This window comes from Artemia franciscana, chromosome 20 (assembly GCF_032884065.1).
Source record: "Artemia franciscana chromosome 20, ASM3288406v1, whole genome shotgun sequence".
NCBI lineage: Eukaryota > Metazoa > Arthropoda > Branchiopoda > Anostraca > Artemiidae > Artemia > Artemia franciscana.
In genome coordinates, this window is record NC_088882.1 from 35,487,868 (window position 1) to 35,512,995 (window position 25,128).

The 25,128-nt window shown below is 34.9% G+C and overlaps 1 protein-coding gene across 1 annotated transcript in view; it reads left to right on the forward strand.

Annotated features, from left to right (window-relative positions):
• The window catches only part of LOC136040193 (DNA polymerase delta subunit 2-like), a gene marked incomplete in the record, with an annotated part of 35,337 nt that overhangs the window by 8,785 nt on the left and 1,424 nt on the right, over positions 1-25,128 (forward strand). The window contains 4 exon segments of the mRNA XM_065724345.1: positions 10,582-10,705; positions 16,173-16,451; positions 17,827-17,954; positions 24,339-24,431. Coding sequence (XP_065580417.1) covers positions 10,582-10,705; positions 16,173-16,451; positions 17,827-17,954; positions 24,339-24,431 — 624 coding nt within the window.

Genomic DNA, 25,128 nt, shown 5'->3' on the forward strand with positions numbered 1-25,128 from the left:
ATAAGTCTAATCATGAAAAAAGAAATTCCAAAATTATCAAGGAGGCTGTTGAAAAGGCTATAAATGTCAAAAACAATTATAACTCAATGATTAAAGGGAATAAACCGAACAATTAAATTTCCAAATGGGAATAAGTCCAGATATTTGGATCACATATACAGCAACCATCTTCAGTAGAAATACTGAAATAGTGTTTTTTTTATAGAAATAGAGTATTTCTACTGAAGATGGTCGCTGTATATGTGTTTAAATATCTGGAATTTTGTACCTGTTTTTTCACTGTCTAAATAAATGGATTTATCCCATTTGAAACTATTTGTTCGTCACAGAACAGCAGTGTGGTCTAGCAGCAGTGTGGTGTGTGTGGTCTATAGCAATGTGGTGTGTGGTCTAGCAGCAGTGTGGTGTGTGTGGTCTATAGCAATGTGGTGTGTGGTCTAGCAGCAGTGTGGTGTGTGTGGTCTATAGCAATGTGGTGTGTGGTCTAGCAGCAGTGTGGTCTAGCAGTGTGGTCTAGCAGAACAGCAGTTAAAGGTATTACGTCGAAAATACGTAGAATAACCAAATAAAAACGCAAGTACAATATTTAGTCTCGTGACTAAAACTTGAAAAGCAAATTCTTGTAAAAAAAAAAAAAAAATAGAGAGTGAGACTATTAGAAGAAAGCTAAAAATTGGCCAACTAAAAACTAAATAACTTGAAGATAAATTGTAGGGTATGGTATTCACTTATTTAACACACCAACTATGTATGGGACGGAAGCTCTTCTATATTTTTCAGTGGAAAAATTTACTGGTTTAAAAGGGGAAATTTTTGTTGAAGTGGGGTAAGGGGGCGAGGTTGGAGGGGGAAAATGTACTTGGGAAAATGAAATTTGTTCGAGGGTTATGGAGGGTGGTGTAGGCAAAATACAAAGAAGTTTTTATTGTCCTTAACTTGAGCATGATCAGATTGGGTCTCCGAAGAAAGGGGGATGTAAGGGACTTTAACTTTATTGACACCTTTTTTCTACTGCCTTTAGTCTGTTTGATAATTCATCAGATATGCCTAACAGGACATGTATATGCGAGGAACTGTGTATACAAATAATAGAAAAATCCTTAGATAAAGGAATATTTAATTTTTTAAGGAGTCTAAGAAGAAAATTGATGGTGCTTGCGTGTTTTAATGTACTATCAAATTCCATTTTAAGTCACTAGAGATGGTGATACCCAGTATTTCATAGTACTAATTAACATTTCAAGGGATTTGACAAGCGGAAGAAGGAAGAGTATTAATTATTAAAATTGTCGAGTTTGTAGAGTTCGTCTTAGATCTGTTCTAGGATATCCATCGGGCTGCTTATTAAATTTTTTAAACCGCTTATTAAAAAAATTTTAAATTAAAAAATTAATTTTTTAATTTTTAAAATTTTTTAATTTTTAAAAAATTAAAAATTTTAATTTTAAATTTTATCTAATCGGGCTGCTTATTAAAATTTTTTTTATTTATTTTTTTTTGAACTGAGAAAGTTCAATCATCAATAAATGTTCATCCATCCGAGAAATCGACACTAAGGTTGTCTATCATTGTAAGAGATAAATTTGGGGTTAAGTGGGTTCCCTGGTGCACACCATTGTAAACAGGGAGGGGATCATGTATTGAACCACTTGTCTTTTTTGTTAGAACGGAAAACATGCTTTTATTTCAATTAAAAAATAATTAACGTTGTTCTTCCTATTATTATTCTAATTAAAACCAATTATTCTAACTAATTAAGGGTCAACTTGAAATTCATTGAAATTTTTTCTACCTATTTGTTGTGGTTGATAAAATCAAAAGCCTTTTGTAAGTCTACTGCTGTAATATTGAGCCAGGTTTTGTGTCTATAAAGTGAACAAGATAGCGGGTGGAAGTTTACGAATTGCCTTGAGAAAACAGGAGGAAGTGAAATGAAGTTCTGAGAAAACAGGAGGAAGTGAAATGAAGTTTGGATAAAACAGGAGGAAGTGTAATGGGGCAGACACCACCAAAATCTCGCTTGTTACCTTTCTTTTTTACGGGAATAAAAAAACATTACTTACCACTGATTTGGAACTTTTCAGTAGAGGTAGTCTCATTAAAAAATTCGTGAAATTTTGTGAAAGACTGTCAGTGAAAGGTTAAACTGGTTCGATCGAAATGTCTAGCGGACAAATGCGGCAATTTTTTTATGAACGTGTTTTCAAAGGTGTTAAACCCTTAGAACGTGTTCTAAGGGTGAAATAACGTGGATATTGAAAGAGTTCAAATTATAAGGGGTATCTTAAAAGAGGAGAGGGAGGCTTTGTATTATGGAGAACATGGAGATTGGAATCTCTTCTTTGAGATGGTAATAGACATTATTCTAAATTTTCTAGCATTTTTTTTTTATCCATTCTATAATAATTTTCCCTGAGTAGAAAACAGTTCTTTGACATTGTATTTGTAACACGAACAATCATATTCATCATTTCTATTTTTTCTCTGATTCAGTCAGAGTTAGCTTCTGACGCTTCACTATGCTTAAGTAACTTCGTTTTATTTCTTATTAATTTTCAATTGACTAGTAATAAACGGTTTGTCATTAGGATATGTATTTAATTTTTTCCTCAGGGAAAGATAGACAGTCCTACAGATAAAGCCATTTGACAGAGGGGTGAGTTTCATATTACAATTAAAAGTGTGCGTAATGGAATATTTGCGGTGTATACGTTGATGGATTATTTGTGGTGTATACGTTGATGGGATATTTGTGGTGTATACGTTGATGGCATATTTGTGGTGTATACGTTGATGGGATATTTGTGATGTATGCGTTGATGGGATATTTGTGGTGTGTACGTTGATGGGACATTTGTGATGTATACATTGAAGGGATATTTGTGGTGTATACGTTGATGGCATATTTGTGGTGTATACGTTGATGGGATATTTGTGATGTATGCGTTGATGGGATATTTGTGATGTATGCGTTGATGGGATATTTGTGGTGTGTACGTTGATGGGACATTTGTGATGTATACATTGAAGGGATATTTGTGGTGTATACGTTGATGGGATATTTGTGGTGTATACGTTGATGGGATATTTGTGATGTATGCGTTGATGGGATATTTGTGGTGTGTACGTTGATGGGACATTTGTGATGTATACATTGAAGGGATATTTGTGGTGTATACGTTGATGGGATATTTGTGGTGTATACCTTTTTGGAATATAATGTCAGTTACTGGTCAATTACCTTGGTAGTATTATTAGTAAAGACGATAGAAGCAGTGAAGATGTTAAAAGTAGAATAGCCAAGGCTCAGTGTTTTTTCACAGTTGACAAAAAGTTTGGAAGAATAGAAGATAAGTCTACAAACCAAGATTAGAATATTGGAAGCTACAGTGATGGCAGTGCTCAAATATGGCTCTGAAGCATGGGCACTCCGAAAAGCGGATGAAGATTTACTAGATGTTTTCCAGAGAAATTGCCTACGGATTGTTCTGGGTACCCGGCTGACTGACCGTATTTCAAACAGTAAGCTGTACGAAAAATGTGGTTCAATCCCGCTTTCTAGGGCTATAATGAAAGAAAGGGTGAGATTGCTAGGCCACATTCTGCGGATGAAGGATGACAGATTACCAAAGATTGTCCTTTTTGGCCAACCGTCTGGGGCTAAACGGAAAGCAGGTGTGAAGAAGACTAAGTCACTAAGGCTAGGAATAAGTGAAGATGAAAAGGTGACGTTGGGTAACGAAAAGATTGATCAGGTTGGCAGCTTCACTTACCTTGGTAGTATTATTAGTAGTAACGGTGGGAGTAGTGAAGATTTTAAAAGTAGAATAGCCAAGGCCCAGTGTTTTTGCACAGTTGACAAAAAGTTTGGAAGAATAGGAAGATAAATGTGCAAACCAAGATTAGAATGTTGGAAGCTACAGTGATCAAAATGGTTCCGAGCAATGGGCGCTCCGAAAAGTAGATGAAGATTTACTAGATGTTTTTCAGAGAAGTTGCCTGCGGATTGTTCTGGTTATCCGGCTGGCTGACCGTATTTCAAACAGTAGGCTGTATGAAAAGTATGGTTCAATCCCGCTGTCTAGGGCTATAATGAAAGAAAGGTTGATATGGCTTGGGCACGTTCTGTGGATGAAGGATGACAGATTGCCGAAGATTGTCCTTTTCGGCCAATAGTCTAGGGCTAAACGGAGATTTTGAATAGATTGGGATAGAGGAGGAGCGTGCGTACCTGTGTTGGCCTCATGTGGCTTGGTGCGGAGGTTAGTTGTTAGTAGTAGTAGTAATAGCAATAATCTTATAGATTTTATATTTATAAACATTCTAAATAGAAATATTTATCTTTAACTATTTTGTAATTATCATGTACAATCCTAGTCAGAAAAGAAGTATAATAAAATTTGTAAGTAACTTGTTTAAATTTGCGTTAAAATGTAGTTTTAACTTGACAATCGCTTTCCGGGCAAGTTTTATTGTGAATAATTAGTATAGCGAAATATCGAAAACTTTCAGAAAAACCTCAGATATCAATTTTGAAATATCTCTGGAAGTTTCATTCACCCATTGGTACGGCTAGTTACGTGGAGGGGGGGGGTGTTCTGCCTCAGAAAAGGTGCCAAAAGGAGTTTTATTTTACTCATGTTGTGGTAGTAATTGTGGGGAGGGGGCAAAAAATCGACATTGTCTTCAGGCACTGAATATCCCAGCTACGCCTTGGCATCACCTAGCAAACATGGCAATCATGGCATGGCAATCACATAGCAATCATGGCATCACCTTGGCATCACCAAGCTATCAGCAGAGTCACGCTAATGGATAGTGCACTGCATTCTTTCCTGCAGTCGAGTTAGTGTGGATCAAGATCAGGGTTACCACCACAGTCAGTTCCTAAATTGCTACAAGTGCCCAAATTTGTATCCTACACAACGATTTTGGGTGCTATAGTAAAAAAAAATCCTGTAATAATGCTAAAATAGCACTTTCGTGCTATAGGTGGCAACCCTAAGACCATGCTACAGAGCTACAAATAATGAAATAGTGCTAAAACTACGAAAGTAAAACAGTTCAAAATAGGGATGATACCTTTTTATTGACAGTGAATAGATATAAAATTATTTAACTGGATATTTCGAACACATATACAGTGTTCATCATCAGCAGTATCCAGTTAAATAATTTTATATCTATTCGCTGTCAATAAAAAGGTATCATCCCTATTTTGAACTGTTTTACTTTCGTCATGGAAAGGCAGTGTGGTCTTCGAAGTTATCTATGCTAAAACTACAGGTGGCAACCCTTGTCAAGATGACGAAAAAAATTGGATTCCCCAATACAATCATGTTGGTTTGTCATTTATTGGGGAAAGGACTTTCCCAATATAACACTACTGTGGCTTGTAACTTTTGATTCTCACTTGGATCATCATGTGACCAAACGTACACCACATCCGCGAATACTTTCAAATACATGCCTGTTATATATACATATATATATATATATATATATATATATATATATATATATATATATATATATATATATATATATATATATATATATATATATATATATATATATATATATATATATATATATATAATATATATATATATATATATATATATATATATATATATATATATATATATATATATATGTATATATATATATATATATATATATATATATATATATATATATATATATATATATATATGTATATATATATATATATATATATATATATATATATATACATATATATATATATATATATACATATATATATATATATATATATATATATATATATATATATATATATATATATATATATATATATATATATATATATATATATATATATATATATATATATATATATATATATATATATAATATATATATATATATATATATATATATATATATATATATGTATATATATATATATATATATATATATATATATATATATATATATATATATATATATATATATATATATATATATATATATATATATATATATATATATATATATATATATATATATATATATATATATATATATATACATATATATATATATATATATATATATATATATATATATATATATATATATATATATATATACACATATATATATATATATATATATATATATATATATATATACATATATATATATATATAATGGTTCTGATATGATGATATTAAACAGTTCGTGGTAACGAAGTGTAGTAAGGAGCGACCCGGCTCAATAGTAACCAAAACTCTAAAAAATTGAATTTTGATATCAATAGCTACATCAAAAGAATCGCATTTTAATGCTGATTTTAAATATATAAGTTTCATCAAGTTTAGTCTTACCCATCAAAAGTTACGAGCCTGAGAAAATTTTTATTTAAGAAAATAGGGGGAAACACCCCCTAAAAATCGTAGGATCTTAACGAAAATGACACCATCAGATTCATCGTATCGGAGAACCCTACTGTAGAAGTTTCAAGCTCCTATCTACAAAAATGTGGAATTTTGTATCTTTTGCCAGAAGACAAATCGCGGGTGCGTGTTTATTTATTTTATATTTTTTTTCCCAGGGGTCGTCGTATCGACCAAGTGGCCCTAGAATGTCAAAAGAGGGCTCATTCTAACGGAAATGAAAAGTTCTAGTGCCCTTTTTAAGTGACCAAAAAAATTGGAGGGCATCTAGGCCCCCTCCCACGCTCATTTTTTTCCCAAAGTCAACGGATCAAAATTTTGAGATAGCCATTTTGTTCAGCATAGTCGAAAACCATAATAACTATGTCTTTGGGGATGACTTACTCCCCCATAATCCCTGGGGGAGGGGCTGCAAGTTACAAACTTTGACCAGTGTTTACAAATAGTAATGGTTATTGGGAAGTGTACAGACGTTTCCAGGGGGATTTTATTTTGTTTGGGGGTGGGGCTGAGGGGAGTGGGCTATGTGGGAGGATCTTTCCTTGGAGGAATCTGTCATGGGGGAAGAAAAATTCAATGAAAAGGGCGCAGGATGTTCTAGCTTAACTATAAGAAAACAATGTAAAATAAACAGGAAAACGTTTTTTCAAATGAAAGGAAGGAGTAGCATTGAAACTTAAAACGAACAGAGATTATTACGCATATGAGGGGTTCTAAAAATACTTTAGCATAAAGAGCGAGGTATTTAGGAGGAGATAAATACCTCGCTCTTTATGCTAAAGTATTTTTAGTAATTTCAACTATTTATTCTACGGCCTTTCTGATTCAGGTCTTAAAGAATTGGGACAAAACTTACGATTTAGTGTAAAGAGCGAGGTATTAACGAGGGTACAAATTCCCTCGTATACATAATAAAATTATAAGATTATGAAAGTTTGTTACGTAAGTTAATTCTTAAGTTACGTATATTTTTTACTAATAAAAACGTTCGTTAAAAATTAAAAGTTGTAGTTGCCTTTTCAAGTAACCGAAAAATTGGAGGGCAAATAGGCCTCCTTCTCCGCCCCGTATTTCTCAAAATCGTCTGATAAAAACTAAGAAAAAGCCATTTAGCCAAAAAAAGAATTAATATACAAATTTCATTTTCATAATTTATGTGTGGAGAGCCAAAACCAAACATGCATTAATTCAAAAACGCTAAAGTTTGACTCTTTGCCACAATTCTACTTTTTAAAACAATTAAAAGCTTTAGCGTAAAGAGCGAGGGATTGCGGAGGGGACAACCCATTTCATATACGGAGTAATTTCTGTTCGTTTTAAGTTTTAATGTCGCTCCTTACTTTCAGCTAAAAAAATTAGTTTTTTTTTATTTAATTGGATTAAAGTGTTATTCATAAATATTTTAGATATTTATGAATATTTATTTATCAGCAAATCTCCCTTTCTTAAATCCTAGAAAAATAACTTTTCTGGGGCTTTCCTAAGTTCTAGGAACACTAAGATCATCGGATGAAGATTGTTGATTTTCGTTCACCTGTCCGAGAAGTCGGCCATGCTTTGGACTGTTTCATTAATTGCTGATTAAAGACTACTTGATATTACTTAATCAAGATATTACTACTTGATATTACTACTTGATAAGTACTAATGTAGTATTATATACCCAGGTGATTATAAAGTGGACGCATTTGTAAAAAACTTTCTCTGGATAGGGGAGGTGAAGAAATTGGCCCGGAAACATCTTCACAATTTTGAACTTTCTCTTTTTCTTCTGGAGATATTATCATGAAAAGAGAAATCACCAATGCAACAGCACAAACACACAAAAAAAAAAAAAAAAAAAAAAAAAAAAAAAAAAAAAAAAAAAAAAGAGACAGAAGGAGAAAAGGAAGACTGTTTTCCTAAATTAGTGATTAATATAGACCAGTACTTGAATGAGGCCTTAACCCTACTCATCCATACAATCACATAGGTCAAACAGCATAGCCATACACAATCAACCATAAAGAATAATCCATGGACAGGCAGTCATGTCGTCAATAAGTATAAGTCGTCATTTACCAAACAATAGAAAAAATAATAAAGACAAATAATTCAGAGGCAACAACCCAACACAAGGGCTCATCAGGAGAATACACTGGCCTATATAGGGTTTCGCCACTTTAAATTCTCTACCCAGCCAAGTGTTGTGGCTACCACAGAATATCCATGGCATCCCCGTGTCAGGTATCACCCCCAAAATACATGTATATATGTATATGATGTATATCTATATATATAAAAATAAGTTGTCTGTCTGTGTGTCTGTCTGTCAGGTGACGTCATGTTTTTGTGTCGACTGACGTCATGAAGTTAGTTGTCGTCATTTTTGCTATGACGGTGACGTCATTAACGGTATTTAAGACATTTGTTCACGGAAAAATGTTTAATTGTAAAATGACTGAAGAACCTACAATGGCAACAGCCGAGGAAGCTGCTCAAAGAATTTATGCAAAAAAACTTCTGCAGATAGAGAAAGTAAGAAAAGAAAGCGTTCCGAGGATTCACAAGAACAGCAAGAAAACAGGCTTGCGGCTGATAGTGAAAGTAAGAAAAGAAAACGTGCCGGGGAATCACAAGAACAGCAAGAAAACAGGCTTGCGGCTAAAGAACGCAAAACCGCGCAGTTAGATGAAAATCCACCTGGACAGCGAGAGTCAAAACATATCAAAACTGAAAATGATAGCGATGATGATTGGGTTTGGGATTTTGACTTGGATAAGGTCATCAATGCCTACCAGATTTAAGTTAAAAAAACAAAGGTTCGTCGATATGTACTTCATAGTGACGCTGAAAAATAAAGAAGAAAAAGAAAACTGAAATAAGAAAAAAGGTAAAAAACTAAAAAAAAAACTAAAAAGAAAAAACACTCAAAGAGAAATTACAGACCGGGATACAGATGACGACCGAGACAGAGGGAATATAAGTGACGACCGGGAACCTCAAAGAGAAATTACAGACTGGGACACCCGGACACAAATCACGACCGGGACACAGGGAATATAAATGACGACCGGGACACAGGGACACAACTACAACGGGGACGCCGGGGGCACAGGAGGGATATATAAATGACGTCCGGGACACAGGGATTGTTCAAAGAGAAATTAAAGACCGGGACACAAATGACGACCGGGACACCGGGGCACAGGGAATATAAATGACGACCGGGACACTCAAAGAGAAATTACAATCTGGGACACCGGGACACAGGGAATATAAATGACGACCGGGGCACAGGGACACATCATTAGAATGATGAGGTTTAGATCTGAATACGGATTATTTTTCCCATGGACAATTATATGTTGCATGTTCAAGAGTCAGTAAACCTGACAATCTATTTATATGCACAGACAATGGGACAGCGAAGAATGTTGTATATTCGCATGTTTTATGTAATTAAAAACATATATATATATCTATCTCTATTCACAGGTGGGACACAGGGACACAACTACAATGGCGCGTAACGACTTACGCGCGCGGGGGGGGGGCTTGGGGGGCGCGAAGCGCCCCACCAACTAGGTGTTGGGGTGGCGCGAGGCGCCACCCCAACAGCTAGTATATACATACATATATATATATATATATATATATATATATATATATATATATATATATATATATATATATATATATATATATATAAACTTGCATTAAAATTTAAGAATTGAAACTAATAATGTTTTTTAAACTTAAAAAAAACAGTCCTAGCTTCCTTACTTCAACGAAGTTCAAACGAACAGTTTTTATTCTCCCATTTTAATGTAAGTTTATATATATGTATATTTTTTCTTTCTCGCGTTGGGCTGAAGACGGCCCTTGGACATAGGGCCGAAATATCCACTGAATTGATTTCCACTGTCTTGAAAACAATTTCCCTATTGTTTCTACTTTGTGTTTGTTTGTTATGGAAAGGCAGTGTGGTCTTCGTCGCTAAGATAACAATAGGAAAACCTAGAAAAATCATAGAATTGAAATACATATAGAAAGAAAACTTGCCATAAAAGTTAATTATTCTTACCTTACCATTTTGTTCTCTGGCAAATTTTTTCTAAAAAAGTAGACCTTGTCAATAATAATATTCTCTTTTAGCACAACCTCTTACCTCTGCCTCCTTGCTCAAAGTATATCAGCGATACAGACCAACTTATTCTTGAAGATGAAATTCAGCGTATCAAACTGGAAGGAAATATTGATAAAGGACTTTTTGTCACTGGTAATCTTGTTTTCTTCTTTTTCATGAACTGGTGATGTCTGGTGATGAATCGTAATATTGCATTCATGCTCGGCACCTCCACTAGTTTTTCCCTGTAAAACTAGTTCTTGACCCTGGGAATTTCAAAACTATTATACGTGCGTAAAACTATTTTGAAATTCACCACTAATAAGTAAATCATGATTAATTTTGAATAAAATAAAGAAAAAAAAACCCTTGGTTCCCTTCAAAACCGTAGCTCCTGTGGGTAAGCGCCAGCTAGTTTTGTCAACCATATAAACTAGCTTTTCATTCCGAACACCTTCTTTCATGTACTGACGATTAAAACTTAATAAAAAAAAAAGAAAGGATGAACCGACCAGACAAATATAGATAAATTAATAGATGAAGAAAGAAAGAAAGAAAGAGAGAGAAAATATTGTATTCTTTATTTGTCAGGATGTATGCTTTTTAAATTTTGTATTGTTTTTACATTGATGATCGAGGATCAATGTCAATTTACTGTTCAAGGGAGAGTGCTTATTGGCTGCAGGAGTGTGGGTGATTGCTCAAATAAGAAGAGGCTCAGCAATTTTGTGTCAGTTTTTAGTCACAAAATAAATTTCAAGAATAGAAATTTCAAAATAAATTTTAAGAACAGGGTAGTCTATGCAAGACACATGTGCAGCTGTAAAATGACAACTTCAATAGCGCGTTAACAGAATGGTAGATTTAGTAGCTCAGTTATCGGCTAACAAATTTCAAGAACAGGGTAGTTTATGCAAGACACATGTGCAGCTGTGAAATAACAACTTCAATAGAACGTTAACAAAATGATGGATTTAGTAGCTCAGTTATCTGCTAACAAATTTCAAGAACAGGGTAGTTTATGCAAGAAACATGTGCAGCTGTAAAATGACAACTTCAATAGCGCGTTAACAGAATGGTAGATTTAGTAGCTCAGTTATCGGCTAACAAATTTCAAGAACAGGGTAGTTTATGCAAGACACATGTGCAGCTGTGAAATAACAACTTCAATAGAACGTTAACAAAATGATGGATTTAGTAGCTCAGTTATCTGCTAACAAATTTCAAGAACAGGGTAGTTTATGCAAGAAACATGTGCAGCTGTAAAATGACAACTTCAATAGCGCGTTAACAGAATGGTAGATTTAGTAGCTCAGTTATCGGCTAACAAATTTCAAGAACAGGGTAGTTTATGCAAGACACATGTGCAGCTGTGAAATAACAACTTCAATAGAACGTTAACAAAATGATGGATTTAGTAGCTCAGTTATCTGCTAACAAATTTCAAGAACCGGGTAGTTTATGCAAGAAACATGTGCAGCTGTAAAATGACAACTTCAATTGAACGTTAACAGAACAATGGATTTAGTTGCTCAATTATCTGCTAATAAATTTCAAGAACAGGGTAGTTTATGCAAGAAACATATGCAGCTGTAAAATAACAACTTCAATAGAATGTTAATAGAGTTAACAAATAACACCTTCAATAGAACGTTCACAGAGCAATGGATTTAGTAGCTCAATTATCTCAGTTAGATACTTAGTTTAAACCAACAAATGGCTACTGCAGCTTCAAAATAAAATTTTCCAACTGGGATTTGTTTGATTTAGATTGCTTCTGGGAGATGTCCCCTCCTGCCCTTTTATCTTTTTTCAGCTTAGAAAGTGATAGTGATCTTTTCGTTCACAGCAAAAATACAGTTACTACCAAGAAAAGTGCTACTACTGCTACCGCTTTAGCACTACTACTGCCCTTCTGCTACTGCTAACAACCTATTTCACTATTAGTGGTAACAACCTACTTTTGCGCTAAGCCGTCTGGAGTACAGCCGTGCACGCTTATCCTCCGCTCCAATCTATTCCAAGCCTTTATCTTTAATCCTTTCGTAAAGTTTCCTCTTTCCATTTAGGACGACCTGCTTTTTATTTAGCCCCAGTTTGATATCCAATAAGCGCAAACGAGGAAGGCCAACTTTTGGCCTTCAATGCCAAACAGGCTTTGGTATTGGGTGGATGGCCATAAAACACAGACTTTGGAAATTTGCCATGTTACATCCTTAAAATGTTGTCGAGTTAACTACAACTCACTGCAGCACCAAGTCACATGAGGCTACTCCTCCGCCACGCCAATTTATTCAAGGCCTCACTCTCTACCACCGTCCTTCCTTATTTAAACCCTTCCTTATTACATCTTTCCGTCCCATTCGACGAAGGTCCACTCTTGTTAGGTCCCAGCTTGATAGTCTTTGATGGGCTTAGAAAATTTGCCAGGTTTCATCCGTAAAACCACCTTAACCTATCTGCTCTAGCCATCTTAACTTGTCGAATTTTTATTCTTAAATCTACTTCTTATTGATTTTATTATGAAGAGTGAAATGAGTGCCTAAAACCGTACTTACATAGTTCCTTTGGAAAATAGTTAATAGATCTTCATTATCTTGTCGATGCGCCAACATTGCAGAGCCATGCTTGCCCAATGTCAATTCTGTAGCTTCAAATTTCTAATTTTAGTTTGCAGACTATCTTCCTATTCTTCCGAAAACACCCTGCACCTTAGTTAGTCTGCTTTTTATATCTTCAACTTATTCACTATCTTTGCTAGTAATTCTACCCAGGTCAGTGAAGCTTATCAGAACAAATTTACTGAAGCTTAATTTGAGTGTAAGTGAACACCAAAAGCATTTGTGTTGTAAAAGTATTGGTGTGTTGTAAGACCTTTCTTACTTCACCTTACCTTATCATTCTTAGCATAAGCCGGAAAATTTGCCCCTAATTATTTTTTGATATTTCAAGGACTCGCTGTCCTTATGAGAAGATCCCACTTTCTATTGTAAGGCTCATGGAACGATAGGGAGCTGAATTCACTCAATTCACTTGAATGAGCGAACATTGAAGAAGACACCCAACTAAACATTTGGATTACCACTAGCCTGGATGGAATTTCAAAAAATAGATTTAGATAGTCATTTTGCTTAGTTTTCTAAGCAAAAAATCAAACTATAGTTGAGATAATAAAATATAGAATTTCAAGTTACCCTAAAAAAGTATGTAACAAGTGTGACGAAAAGTGTTCCTGACATGCTTTGGCATTTATTGCCTTAAGGTAGAGATCCTAAGTGAATGGTAAAAAAGGCAGAAAACACGGCATTGGACTTTATAGTCCCTAACGTCGGCTCTGTTCTCTGTTTCGTGGCCCTTTAATCAGAAAGTGCAATTGGGGGTTGGTGGCCGGCAATACTGTGCTTTCGCATTCCGTTCTTGTTTACTATCCCAAGATATCTCGAGGTACCCATTTAGGGCAGGGTTGGCTCTGGCTGAGCTTACAAAGTTGGGGCACTGACCCTCATTCCAAACCAAATAACCAGCAACGTCAGGACTGGAACCCCTATCCTCACGGATAAGGACTTCAAGTCTAGCGTGCTTACTGCTCGACTAAGTGAATGGACTATTCGATTTTCATTTTCCTTATTCTTCTATGATAGTATACACACTCTTATGGGATTTCCAGATCCTTTCCATCTCCTTTATATATCTCTGTTCAATCCACCTATTAGCTGGGGTCGGTGCAATGTTGGAACTCACTCAATATGCTTAAACTACTCAGTGCCTACTTTTCTTTTTAGATAGTCACCTGGTGCTTTTTAGCACCATTTGGTCAGGGTGTTTTAGCAAGAGACTGAGTTTAGTTACCAAAGAGTACCGGAAACTGGTAAGAGAGCAAACTCAAGCTTTTATCCGAATGAAGCAACCAACGCCATCTAGCACTACTCAGTCGAGTCCTAAAGTCAATTCCAAAAGTGAATATAAGAATATTACCTGTGTTTTTTTTTGTTTTTTTTTTTTTTCTTTTTAGTTTTCGTTTACATTGACGTAAAGACATACGAACCACTTTTGCTAGGTGGGAGCAATAGATATTTTGTTTTTATTTTATATATATATATTTATATATATATATATATATATATATATATATATATATATATATATATATATATATATATATATATATCTTCATACCAATAGTAATGGGTAGTGGTTGTATTACCACTAGAGAAGATGCTGGAGATTTCAACATAGCGATTGGCTCGTGTCTTTTGATTTTTACTAGTAATTTGGGTATGAGAATGGTTGTCGATAAATTTCTGCCAATTTGGCCCAATTTTGACCAAAAAACAGCATAGCATCAACATTGCTCTGGACTCTGTTGGATTCTGTCCGCGACAACCCCAGTTTTCTCAGAGCGTTATAACTGGTGACGAAACATTGGTTTATGGTTATGAAGTGGAAACTAAAGCTCAATCATCACAATGGAAACTGCCGCACTAGTCTAACCGAAAAGTGCGTGCCAAGTTCCCTCATTTGTGAATTTTGTTTACCATTTTCTTGGATTGTAAGGACGTGTTTCATCAAGAGTTCTTGACACACGGTAGAACGGTCACCTGCAAATTATGCACAGGTTGCGCTAAAGTAATCGCCAGAACCGCCCATATTTTTGGAAGAATAAAAATTGGCTTTTACACGATAACATCTCACCATGATAACGTCTCTGGTCACACAATGTTGCCTGTGCGACCTTTTTTGCCAGAAACAGCATGCTAGTAATGGTACAGCCACTGTATTTCCCAGATCTTGCCCCAAGTGACTTTTCTTGTTTCCAAACGTGATGATGTACATGAAAGCACCACGCTAAGCTACAATTTAGGAGATAAAGATGTCATAGAAGATGGGGAAACATAGAATACAGGCCATAGAAGATGAAGAAGAAGATGGATCGTCAAAAAAAAAAATGATTTTTTGAAGTGCTTTGAGGATTGGAAAATTTTTAGCAAAAGTTTAATACGTGAAGGATCACTTTGAAGGGGGCAAAATAGATATTCATGAATAAATAAATAATTTTAAAAAAACACTTCTTTTTGAACATACCTATTTTTAAAATAATTATTTTTATTTTAAATAAATTCGGATGTGTATGCCTGCCAGTGAAATCTTTGATCCACTTCACTTAACCCATGCCCATGTCGTTTTGACCTTTTCAATTCTGGTATTTAAACAACATGATGGCTGCGAATTTAATATACAGGCAGTATGTTGCAACAGTGTCCGGGGCTTTGATTTCGCTTATATTTTCAAGGCTAAATTGTACTGTGAAGATGATCGAGTTTTTTTTAGGAAATCATTCAGTAATCAATGGTCCGATTTTTTCGTATTAATTCTTAAATTAAAGGGAATTATTTACATGATTGAGCGTTGATTAATTGCTCTGATCTTAATATCTTTATGTAAAAAGGATTTAAAGAATACCGTAAGTGAAGTTAGCTTCGTAAAAGATCAAATGCCTTGTGGCTTGAAAAGCCATTGTGGCTTGTGGCTTTGGCATAACTTTAAGCCTTGTGGCTTAAAGCCATGAAATCACTGATCTATTTCAAAATAGCTGGTTCATTTTCTTCTCAATTATTTTCAGGTGTTGTCTGTGCGCTTCGTGGCTATGAGGATGAAACAGGAAAATTTATTGTATCTGATTACTGTTTTGCTGGGTTGCCAAATCCTGAAATTCGGCCGTTTTCTAAAACAAGCAAATATGTGGCATTTATTTCTGGCCTGAATGTTAGTGGATCTAAATCAAGTGAGGAGGCTGGATCGCTATTAGCTTTACAAATGATGACAGATTTGTTGATTGGTCAATTGGGAACAGAGATAACACAAGAAGATGTAACAAAAGTGGTTCGTGTTATTATAGCAGGTAAACACATTTTTATTCCTTATACTTAACTTGTGTTTGGGAGTTGGGGATCTGAAATTAATGCTGACTTAATCCTAAAGAATTCAGGTTCAATAGAAAGCAATGCTCAGATGGCGTAAGGATTATAATTTTGGTCAGTTCGATTCGAAGACGGGGGTACAAGTTGTTAATGAAAGTAGAGCTGGAGCCGTTAGAGATTGTGACTTGTCGAGTTTGGAGCATAACTCGAGTTACTTTAGGTTGCGTTGGGAATAAGAACTTGTATTGAAAATTAGAAACTGCTTCGATATCAAGCAAGAGGTTTTGGGGTTGGATTTGGGAAATCGGAATTAATAACAGGTCGATGTTAAAGGACTCATGAGTCGTTCGAAATCAAGGCTCTGAAGCCGAGCAAGGAATTTAACTGAGGTCAGTTCGATTTGAAGTCAAAGGTTCAAACTGTTGATAAAAAGCAGTACCTGATCAAATATTAATGCAGGTTTTCTGGATTAGAGTCGTATATTTGGAATTATAACTAATTTTATTTTTATGAGAGTTGGAGATGTTAGGGTTTGTGATTTTTGAGTCTGGTTGGGAGCGTAACTCAGGTCGCAATTGGTTCAGAGCCAGGAACACAAACTTGTATCGAAAAGAAGGAGGTTTTTCGATAGTAAACAAGAGGTTTTGGGATCTGAGTCGGGAAATCGGAACGCTGATTTGATGTGACAAGAATCGTAAGTGTTACAGATTGTTACTTTGGAGTTGATTCAGAAGTGTAATGCAGGTTCGAACTATAGGTTCGAAGTCAGGAATACAAGCTAAAATTGAAAAGCAGGAGCTATTTCTATAGTAAACAATATCTTTTGGGAGTCGGGAAATCGTAATCAACGCTTATATAGTGTTAAGAAAATCGGAGTTGTTAGAGACTGTGACTTTGGAGTTTGAGTTGGGTAGGAAATCTAATTGAGGTCGCTTTAGGTTCAGAGTCAGGAATACAAACTTGTATCGAATAGTGTTCACTATTAAGGTAAATGTTTACTTTCATTCCAAGTGCTCTAAAGTGCGTATTACTGCATATAGCAAGATTCTGACGATCACATATTGTTTCCTTGTCATTATTAAAGAAGAGCATCCATTTTTGGTTGACCCTCCTCCTCCATGGAGCAAACTAAAAATGCATAAAGTGGGCTTGATTACAGATAATATTACTCATATAGCGAAGCGTATTAGTCCATGAGCCCTGCGGGCAGTGGGGAGAGGCCTGTATTCTATATTTGTTCAACAAAGAGTGATGAAACTAAAAAAAAAAAAAAATCAAATGAGTTTTATTAAATAAATATAGAATAGAGACCTCGCCCTGCTGCACACGGGGCTAAAACAAATAAATTTGTTTTAGGTGATTCACTGAGTGCTCAAACGAAGGATAGAAGTGTCCTGGAAAAGGCCCAGTATCTTCTTAAAAATACCCAAGCAGGAACTGTTGATGCCATAAGAAATCTGGATACACATCTTGTACAGCTTTCCGTAAGTTTTTTCTTCTACTTCTTCTATTTGCTGATTGCTTATGTATATTTAAGGCCGTGATTAAGTGAACTGATGGAACTCGAAAATTCCATGTTAAAATTTAAAAATTATATTTAAAAAGTACTCAAGTATTAATTGGCGGAAGATACCGCTTTTAATATCAGGGTGTAGCTTCTTGAAGATGCTACAAAATTTTTGCTAGGATTTTGCTCTATTTCCCCTAATTGCTTAGAAATCTTAGAAAATGTCTAGCTCTTTTTCACAAGTGTACTCTATGAAGGATATTGTTTTTGGAACAAAATCGGTAGTATCATGAGCAGAAGACAATAACCTGTAAGATGATTGCAACCATTTTTCGATGTATTTTCCTGTTTTCGAACAGTCCCATAAAATATTTTCAACTACCTGAAATTTTTATAAGTCGGTTGCCAGAAAGAATCGTTTCAGATCGCCCCAAAGACCAAATTGACAAGCCGGTATAATTAACCAGCTATTTCTGGTATAATTAACGTGGTTAAAAGAAGACTTAAGTCTTTTAACAGTCGACACAAAAAATGGATTATAAATGCTGTATGACACCAGATGGTAAAGGAATAGCTTGCTGATTGTTAATCCTGATTAGACTGTAATTTTGTATATTTCCAGAATTGTTTGAAATTAAAATTTCTAATAGGAATTACTAGTTTATCTGTGTAAATCTCCTTTTGTATTTTTTGTTCCGATAACAAAGATTTCACTGCTGTTTTTACGTCGTCGTAATCTTTTTTAACAGTTGCCACCGAGGGGGCAACCGGTTGAATTGAAGGAGAAACATGGCTTTCGCATATCGTTAAATCGGTTAAATCGGAAAAATTAGAAAAAATGAGGTATTTTTAACTTACGAACGGGTCATCAGATCTTAATGAAATTTAATATTTAGAAGGATATCGTGTCTCAGAGCTGTTGGGGAGTTTGAGGGGGGGGGGGGCATAAAATCTTGGAAAACGCTTAGAGTGGTGAAACTTGATGGAAAAAATAAGCAGAAGTCCTAGATACGTGATCGCCATGGCTTGCTGATTGTTAATCCTGATTAGACTATAATTTTGCATATTTCCAGAATTGTTTGAAATAGAAATTTCTAATAGGAATTACTAGTTTATCTGTGTAAATCTCTCTTTGTATTTTAGTTTTCTCATTATGGTTGCAAATTGGATAGCGCGTTTTCTTGGAAACTATTTATTGAGAAACGTTTACCAATGGATAAAGATTCAGAAATCATAACGATTATTGAAATTCGACGAATAATAATATCTGATTAGGACTTTTTTCGAGAATTTCTAAAAAGAGACTGACATTCCTCAAACTTGACGTCATAACGAAATATAAAATAATCCATTGAAATTACCATCGTTGAAAACCATTAACTGGAAATGTATACCCTCCTCCCCATCTTGAAAAACAAAAAAAAATTATTTTTCTGAATGGGTAAAACTAGTTTGACCGGTGAACTGGTTAACATTGATGAACACTGATATCTGCGTGATGTTTTAGAAATTTGTCTTGAAAATACCAGAGTTAAGCACCATAGGGCACAACGAATGACTATCTTTGGGTCCATGTCCCAATCGGAGAAGGTCAGTAAGGATATGTGCACCCACAATGGGTGCACAGCAAAGATAAATAGTGACCAACAGTTTGAAAGCGTGTTTTGCTAGAAATTGTCTATTGAGAAACATTTACCAATGAACACTTATTCAGAAATGATAACTATTATCGAAATTCAATAGAGTAATAATACCTAGTCAGGATTTTTTCAAGACTTTAAAAAAAAAGCCCCCTCAAACATGACGTCAAATTTAAATAAATCATGTCACTGACATTGCTATTGTTGAAAACCATAAGTTAGAGGTTTATAGTCCCCCTCCTCATGTTTAAAAACAAAAAAGACTGTTTTTCAAATGGGTAATATCGATTTTATTGGTGAACTAATTGCCACTAAACCAGTGCCAGAAAATTTGAACGTATGTTTTCCCGGAGCCTGAAACTCATTTTAACATGACGTCAAACTGAAATTAAAAAATATACCATTAAAATTTGGACCGTTGAAAACCATAAAATAGAGGTTTATAACTTCTATAACTTCTCTCTCCTATCAAAAAACGAATTTCTTTTTTTGCTTGGGCAAAAAAAACTTTTTGTTGCATGGGAAAGCGATAGAAACTCTCTCTTGCCAGTGCTAGCAAAATACAGAAAATACGGCACAAAAAATGACATGCTTTGGTACCTCCTCAAGAGTTGAGGAGGATACGGAACATAAGAAAGAGGATTAGAGTGGAGGTTCTCGACTTTAAGGTTGTCAACATTACATAAAATTACCCCATTGAAATTAGAGTCGTTGAAAACCCTCGACTTGAGGTTCACAGTCACCCATCATGGCTCTAACAGTAGAGCAACCTAGTAAAGAGCAAACTGAGGTCCGTGTTCTCGAAAATTTTAGTTCGTGTTTCCAAAAGAACTGTCTAAGGAAAAACAATTCTCAGTCACCGATAACTCGGAAATAGCGACTATTATATGGATTAAGTAGAATAACGAATTTTTATTGTGGAAACACATTTTTAGGAATTTTGAAAAGAGTCTAAATCACCTTAAACATGACTTGAAGGCAAATCGAAATAAGATATGGTCCGTCATCGTCATAAACCGGTTGAGTATAGGTTTATTCTTCCTCAACTTAAATAAGAAGCTGATAACATTTTCGCCTCGATAGCATTAATGCCCAGAAAGAATATCGTTTCTCTCGTTGGTACTTCTATCTCCGTTATTTGACTTTCTCTTAACGTAGATTAATGTGAACTTCTTTCCTTTAACGATGTTCTAGTTCTTCTCTTCTTTGTTTCTATCCCTGGTTTTTTTTTATCCCTCTCGTAGATTCTCTCTGGTGTTTAAGTATTTCTATTACTAACAATATCCCGAACCTGCTCCAGCTCAGGGTCTAATAAGATAGTTCAGTTAGAATACGCCAAGGAGCGTAACAGACGTCCGTTGGCCAAGCTCTGCTCAACATTCTGTGACCACTCTATCTTGTTCGCTTCTGGCGTTTTTCTCATTCTTAAGAAAATAGATTTAAAAAGAATCCATTCAAAGACCACACTGGCTATACATGACGTATGAAACCAGGAAAGGAAAGGATATAATAAATGAAAAGTAAAATCAAATAGGGAAGAAAACGAGGATTTTGTCAGCCAGTAGCAAAAATGAAAACGAAAAACGAGCAAATATTTCGACAAGGACCTCCGCCAAGTCATCCTCAGTGCTCAAAAAAGAAAAAAAAGAAAAAGAAAAAGAATAAGAAAAAGAAAAAAAGAAAAAGAAACAAAATCTTTTTTTGCAATAAAATGTAAATAATTTATGTTTGCAGCAATTTGAAATGCCACTTGATTATTCCTTTGGTGCAGTATATTTGTGTTTCTTATTTATTTGTTTCTTTCTTTGTACTCTGCAGTGACTTTATTTATTTTGGGTAATAGATAAATAATAATAAAAATAAATGATGAAACATTTTGTAAAAACAAAGAGATTCGGGACATAACAAGCCAACTAATAAGATTTCACAAATTTCCATAATATACCAACCGATAAAATTCTATATTTCCACAAATTCTCAAGTTCGACGTCGTTTTCAATAAAACTCGTAAATCGTAGTGAAAATGAGGTAGAAAATACTTGTGGTGTTTGGGTTTTAATTAAATTTTTATTATATTTTATTAAGTTTAATTTAACTTTGATTAAGTGTCATTGAAACAATTTATCACTTCTTAATGAATAGCAGTCACGTTATTGGATATGTTAGCCTGAAATTAATTTCAAATTTTAGAGCATAAGGAATTATGATAATAAAGTTCTGTGTATTTCGTCAGCATCAGGTGGATGCAAGTTATGTTCTTCTAACATGCCATTACTGCACCGAGAAAAGAAGCCTGCCGACACTACAGGAACTCCTGTCTGAGGGTATGAGGATGAGTTCGAATCTGGCTGAGGGCAGACTTCTCATAGCGAATAGATAGATAGATAGATAATTGTATTTCAAAGCCAAATATACGGCCATGAACACAGTAATGAACATAGTAATGAACAACATAAATACAAGGCATAAATAACATAAAACTTTGATCAGCGACCATCATAAAACACTGAATTGAAACACAACATTAACTTAATAATAGTACTTAATACTTGGAAATACGGTCAGTAAAATAAAAAAATCTCGCTATTATACAAATAAACTGAGGCGACTTACTGTTTAAGACACCTGTAAGTATCAACTCGTTTTTTTTTCAATTATACCTTCCCTTATCGTAGAGGGCCCCTGGCACCGGCTCAGGTAAAGGACCAAATAATCTTCTTTAACTCTGCAAAGCTGCCAAATATATATATCAATATATTTTTTATATATTTATATATAATTTTTATTATATTATATTTATTTTCATCAATATATATATTTTCATCATAAAGCATCCTTTAGAATATCTTTTAAATCTTGCGGTAATTGGCAGGCAATTAGCCTTGAACTGCATTCACAACGTCCAATATTTAGCTGATACGTTCAGCTTAAGTTAGAATTCCTGCCCATAAACCACCTTAACATCTTTATAAAACTTTAGTGTTCCTGATTTTTTTTATCTCCTCACTCCATTCTCTAATGCTATCTTAATCTCATTCTCCCAGTTTGTGTTATATCCATTGGTTTTCTACCTTCATTCCAAACAAAAGAAAGCCCTGTTTTTGTCTAAAATGTCTTTTATTTTTAGTGGCTATGATCTTTTTTTCCTGCGAGAATAAATCTTCTCAAGCTGTCTTAAGCAACCTGCCACTCGATAACTGGACGATTTTCGGCAAAAATTTAACCTTACCTTAGACCTTAGATCCTCCTGTGCCTCCAGAGGTGTCCAAGAAGAGTCTCCAGTCGTCTCTAAAACTTGTGGCTGCAATGATGTCTTCCCACTCTGGCTGTATTGAGGTGTGGAAGTGCTGCAGGTCGTTGTTGTAGGTATGATGAAGTGTATTTTTGGGTCTTCCTCTGTGGCAGGTGCCTTTGGGTAACCAGAAAAAAGCAGACTTGGGAATTCTGGAATCATCCATGCGCAGAACATGCCCGAGGAAATTCCACCTGCGCCTTCGTATGGTCTCGATAAGGGACGGTTGACCTGTGATTTTTCTAATGTGCTCGTTCGTTACCTTCTGGGTCCAATGGATGCCGAAAAGTCTACCTAGGCACATGCTTCCAAACGACTGAATTCTCCTCTCTTGTTCTTGGTTGAGATGCCATGTTTCAGATGCATAGCGGAGGACGGGCAGGACGTTGCTGTTGAACAGGCGGAGCTTAAGCCGGAGACTAGACTGTAATTTTTTAGTGGCCATATACCTAGATCACTATTTAAAAACTAGAAGTCAGTCGTTCTATGCAGCTCAAACAAACTCTTAAAGTATCCTAATTGAACACACTCTAGCTGAGCCGCTTTCTCATGCCCCCAAACCTCTGCTCCATAATATAGAATGGGGATTATTCTCAATAAAAAGACCCTTTTATGTAAAGACAAACTTTGTATTCCCGTAATTTATTCCGGAAAGTTGTAAACATTGCTGCTCTTCCTCGGTTTAATGTTCCCTTTTTATATGTGAATTCCATCTTCCATTACTTTGAAAAATATAACCTTATGTAATTTTATCTACATCTTGTATCTCCTCCCCTTCAAACCAAAATTTACTTTCACATTTATCATTCCTCTTGTTAAATATAACCTTTTGATTTTTGAACATTTGCCCGAATTCTTGAACATTTACCTTCTGTAAATCATGTGCGGAATTCATCACAAGAGCAGTGTCATCCACAAACAACTGAACCTATTCTCACTTTTGGAGCCCATTTTTACTAAAAATTCAACAATGTCTTAATAAAAAGACCAAAATAAAAAGACCTGTGCTTCCCTTCTTAACTTCAAAAGGCATCGAAAGACCCAACTCATATACTCTCACCATTGCACTAATTTCAAAATACATATTTACAAGCAAACGAATTAAACAAGAAGGTAGCCCCACATCCACTTAACTATATCCACTTAAAATAAACACTCTATCCGTAGTACTATAACCTTTTCTAAAACCTGCCTGTTCTTCTTTTATAATTCCAAAACCCCCGAGCCAATCATTTAACCGGCTATCTGAAATTTTCTCTAAGATTTTGCTAAACTTTTTTTGGTATTTTCATTTTAATTTTTTAAATAATCCTTTCCCGCTAGATTTTCAAAGTACATTTTACCCCCCCCCCCCAAATTACTGTAAATTGACGCCATTGTGATTAATGCTTTAGAAACATTAAATCTAATCCTGTCCTTTTTTTTTCAGTCGGGTGTAGACGTAGATTTAATGCCAGGCGAGCAAGATCCTGCCAACTACCTCCTGCCTCAGCAACCTCTTTATAGATGTATGTTTCAGAAGGTATGTCCCTCCTTAGTATTTTTCTCTGTTGAATCAGGTAGTATATTTGGATGAAAAGTATAGAACATAGCCTCCCTCAAGACAAAGAAGATGATGCATTTTAATAAGCATCTACTGAAGTTGTAATATAACGCCAACGTGATAATGGTACTTGTTATTTATATGGAACACACTCAAGAATTTTGATCTGCAAGATCTGACAAACCGGCTGAGCTATCTGTCTTCGGAGACAGTCAGTTTAGGTTCATTGCAAAAACTACATTTTAGGCAAGGTCGTATCCAGAGTCTAACCCCTTCACGTCTTGGGAATTTTTCATTTTACTTGTGATTCCTTGTGATGCTTGTTGTTGCATGTCTTCTAACCACATATATCGTTTTGATCTGTTTTTGTTTATCATTACCTCGAATATTTTTTCCCATGCCTTTTGCTTTAGCTGTTCTTATTCATTCATCATCTTGTATAAATTTGCATAACATCATAGATGCCAAGAAAAAACTCTTTCTCAGCTTTTCCCCAGTAATTACATAATTGCTTTAATTACCTTGTAATGAAATTATATTTCATTAGGATTAACCTAACTTCACTTTTTGAGTTCTAACATTTTACTTGTGATTCTTTGTGATGCTTGTTGTTGCATGTCTTCAAACTGCATATATTGTTTTGTATTGTTTTGTTTTTTTTATCATTACCTTGTCT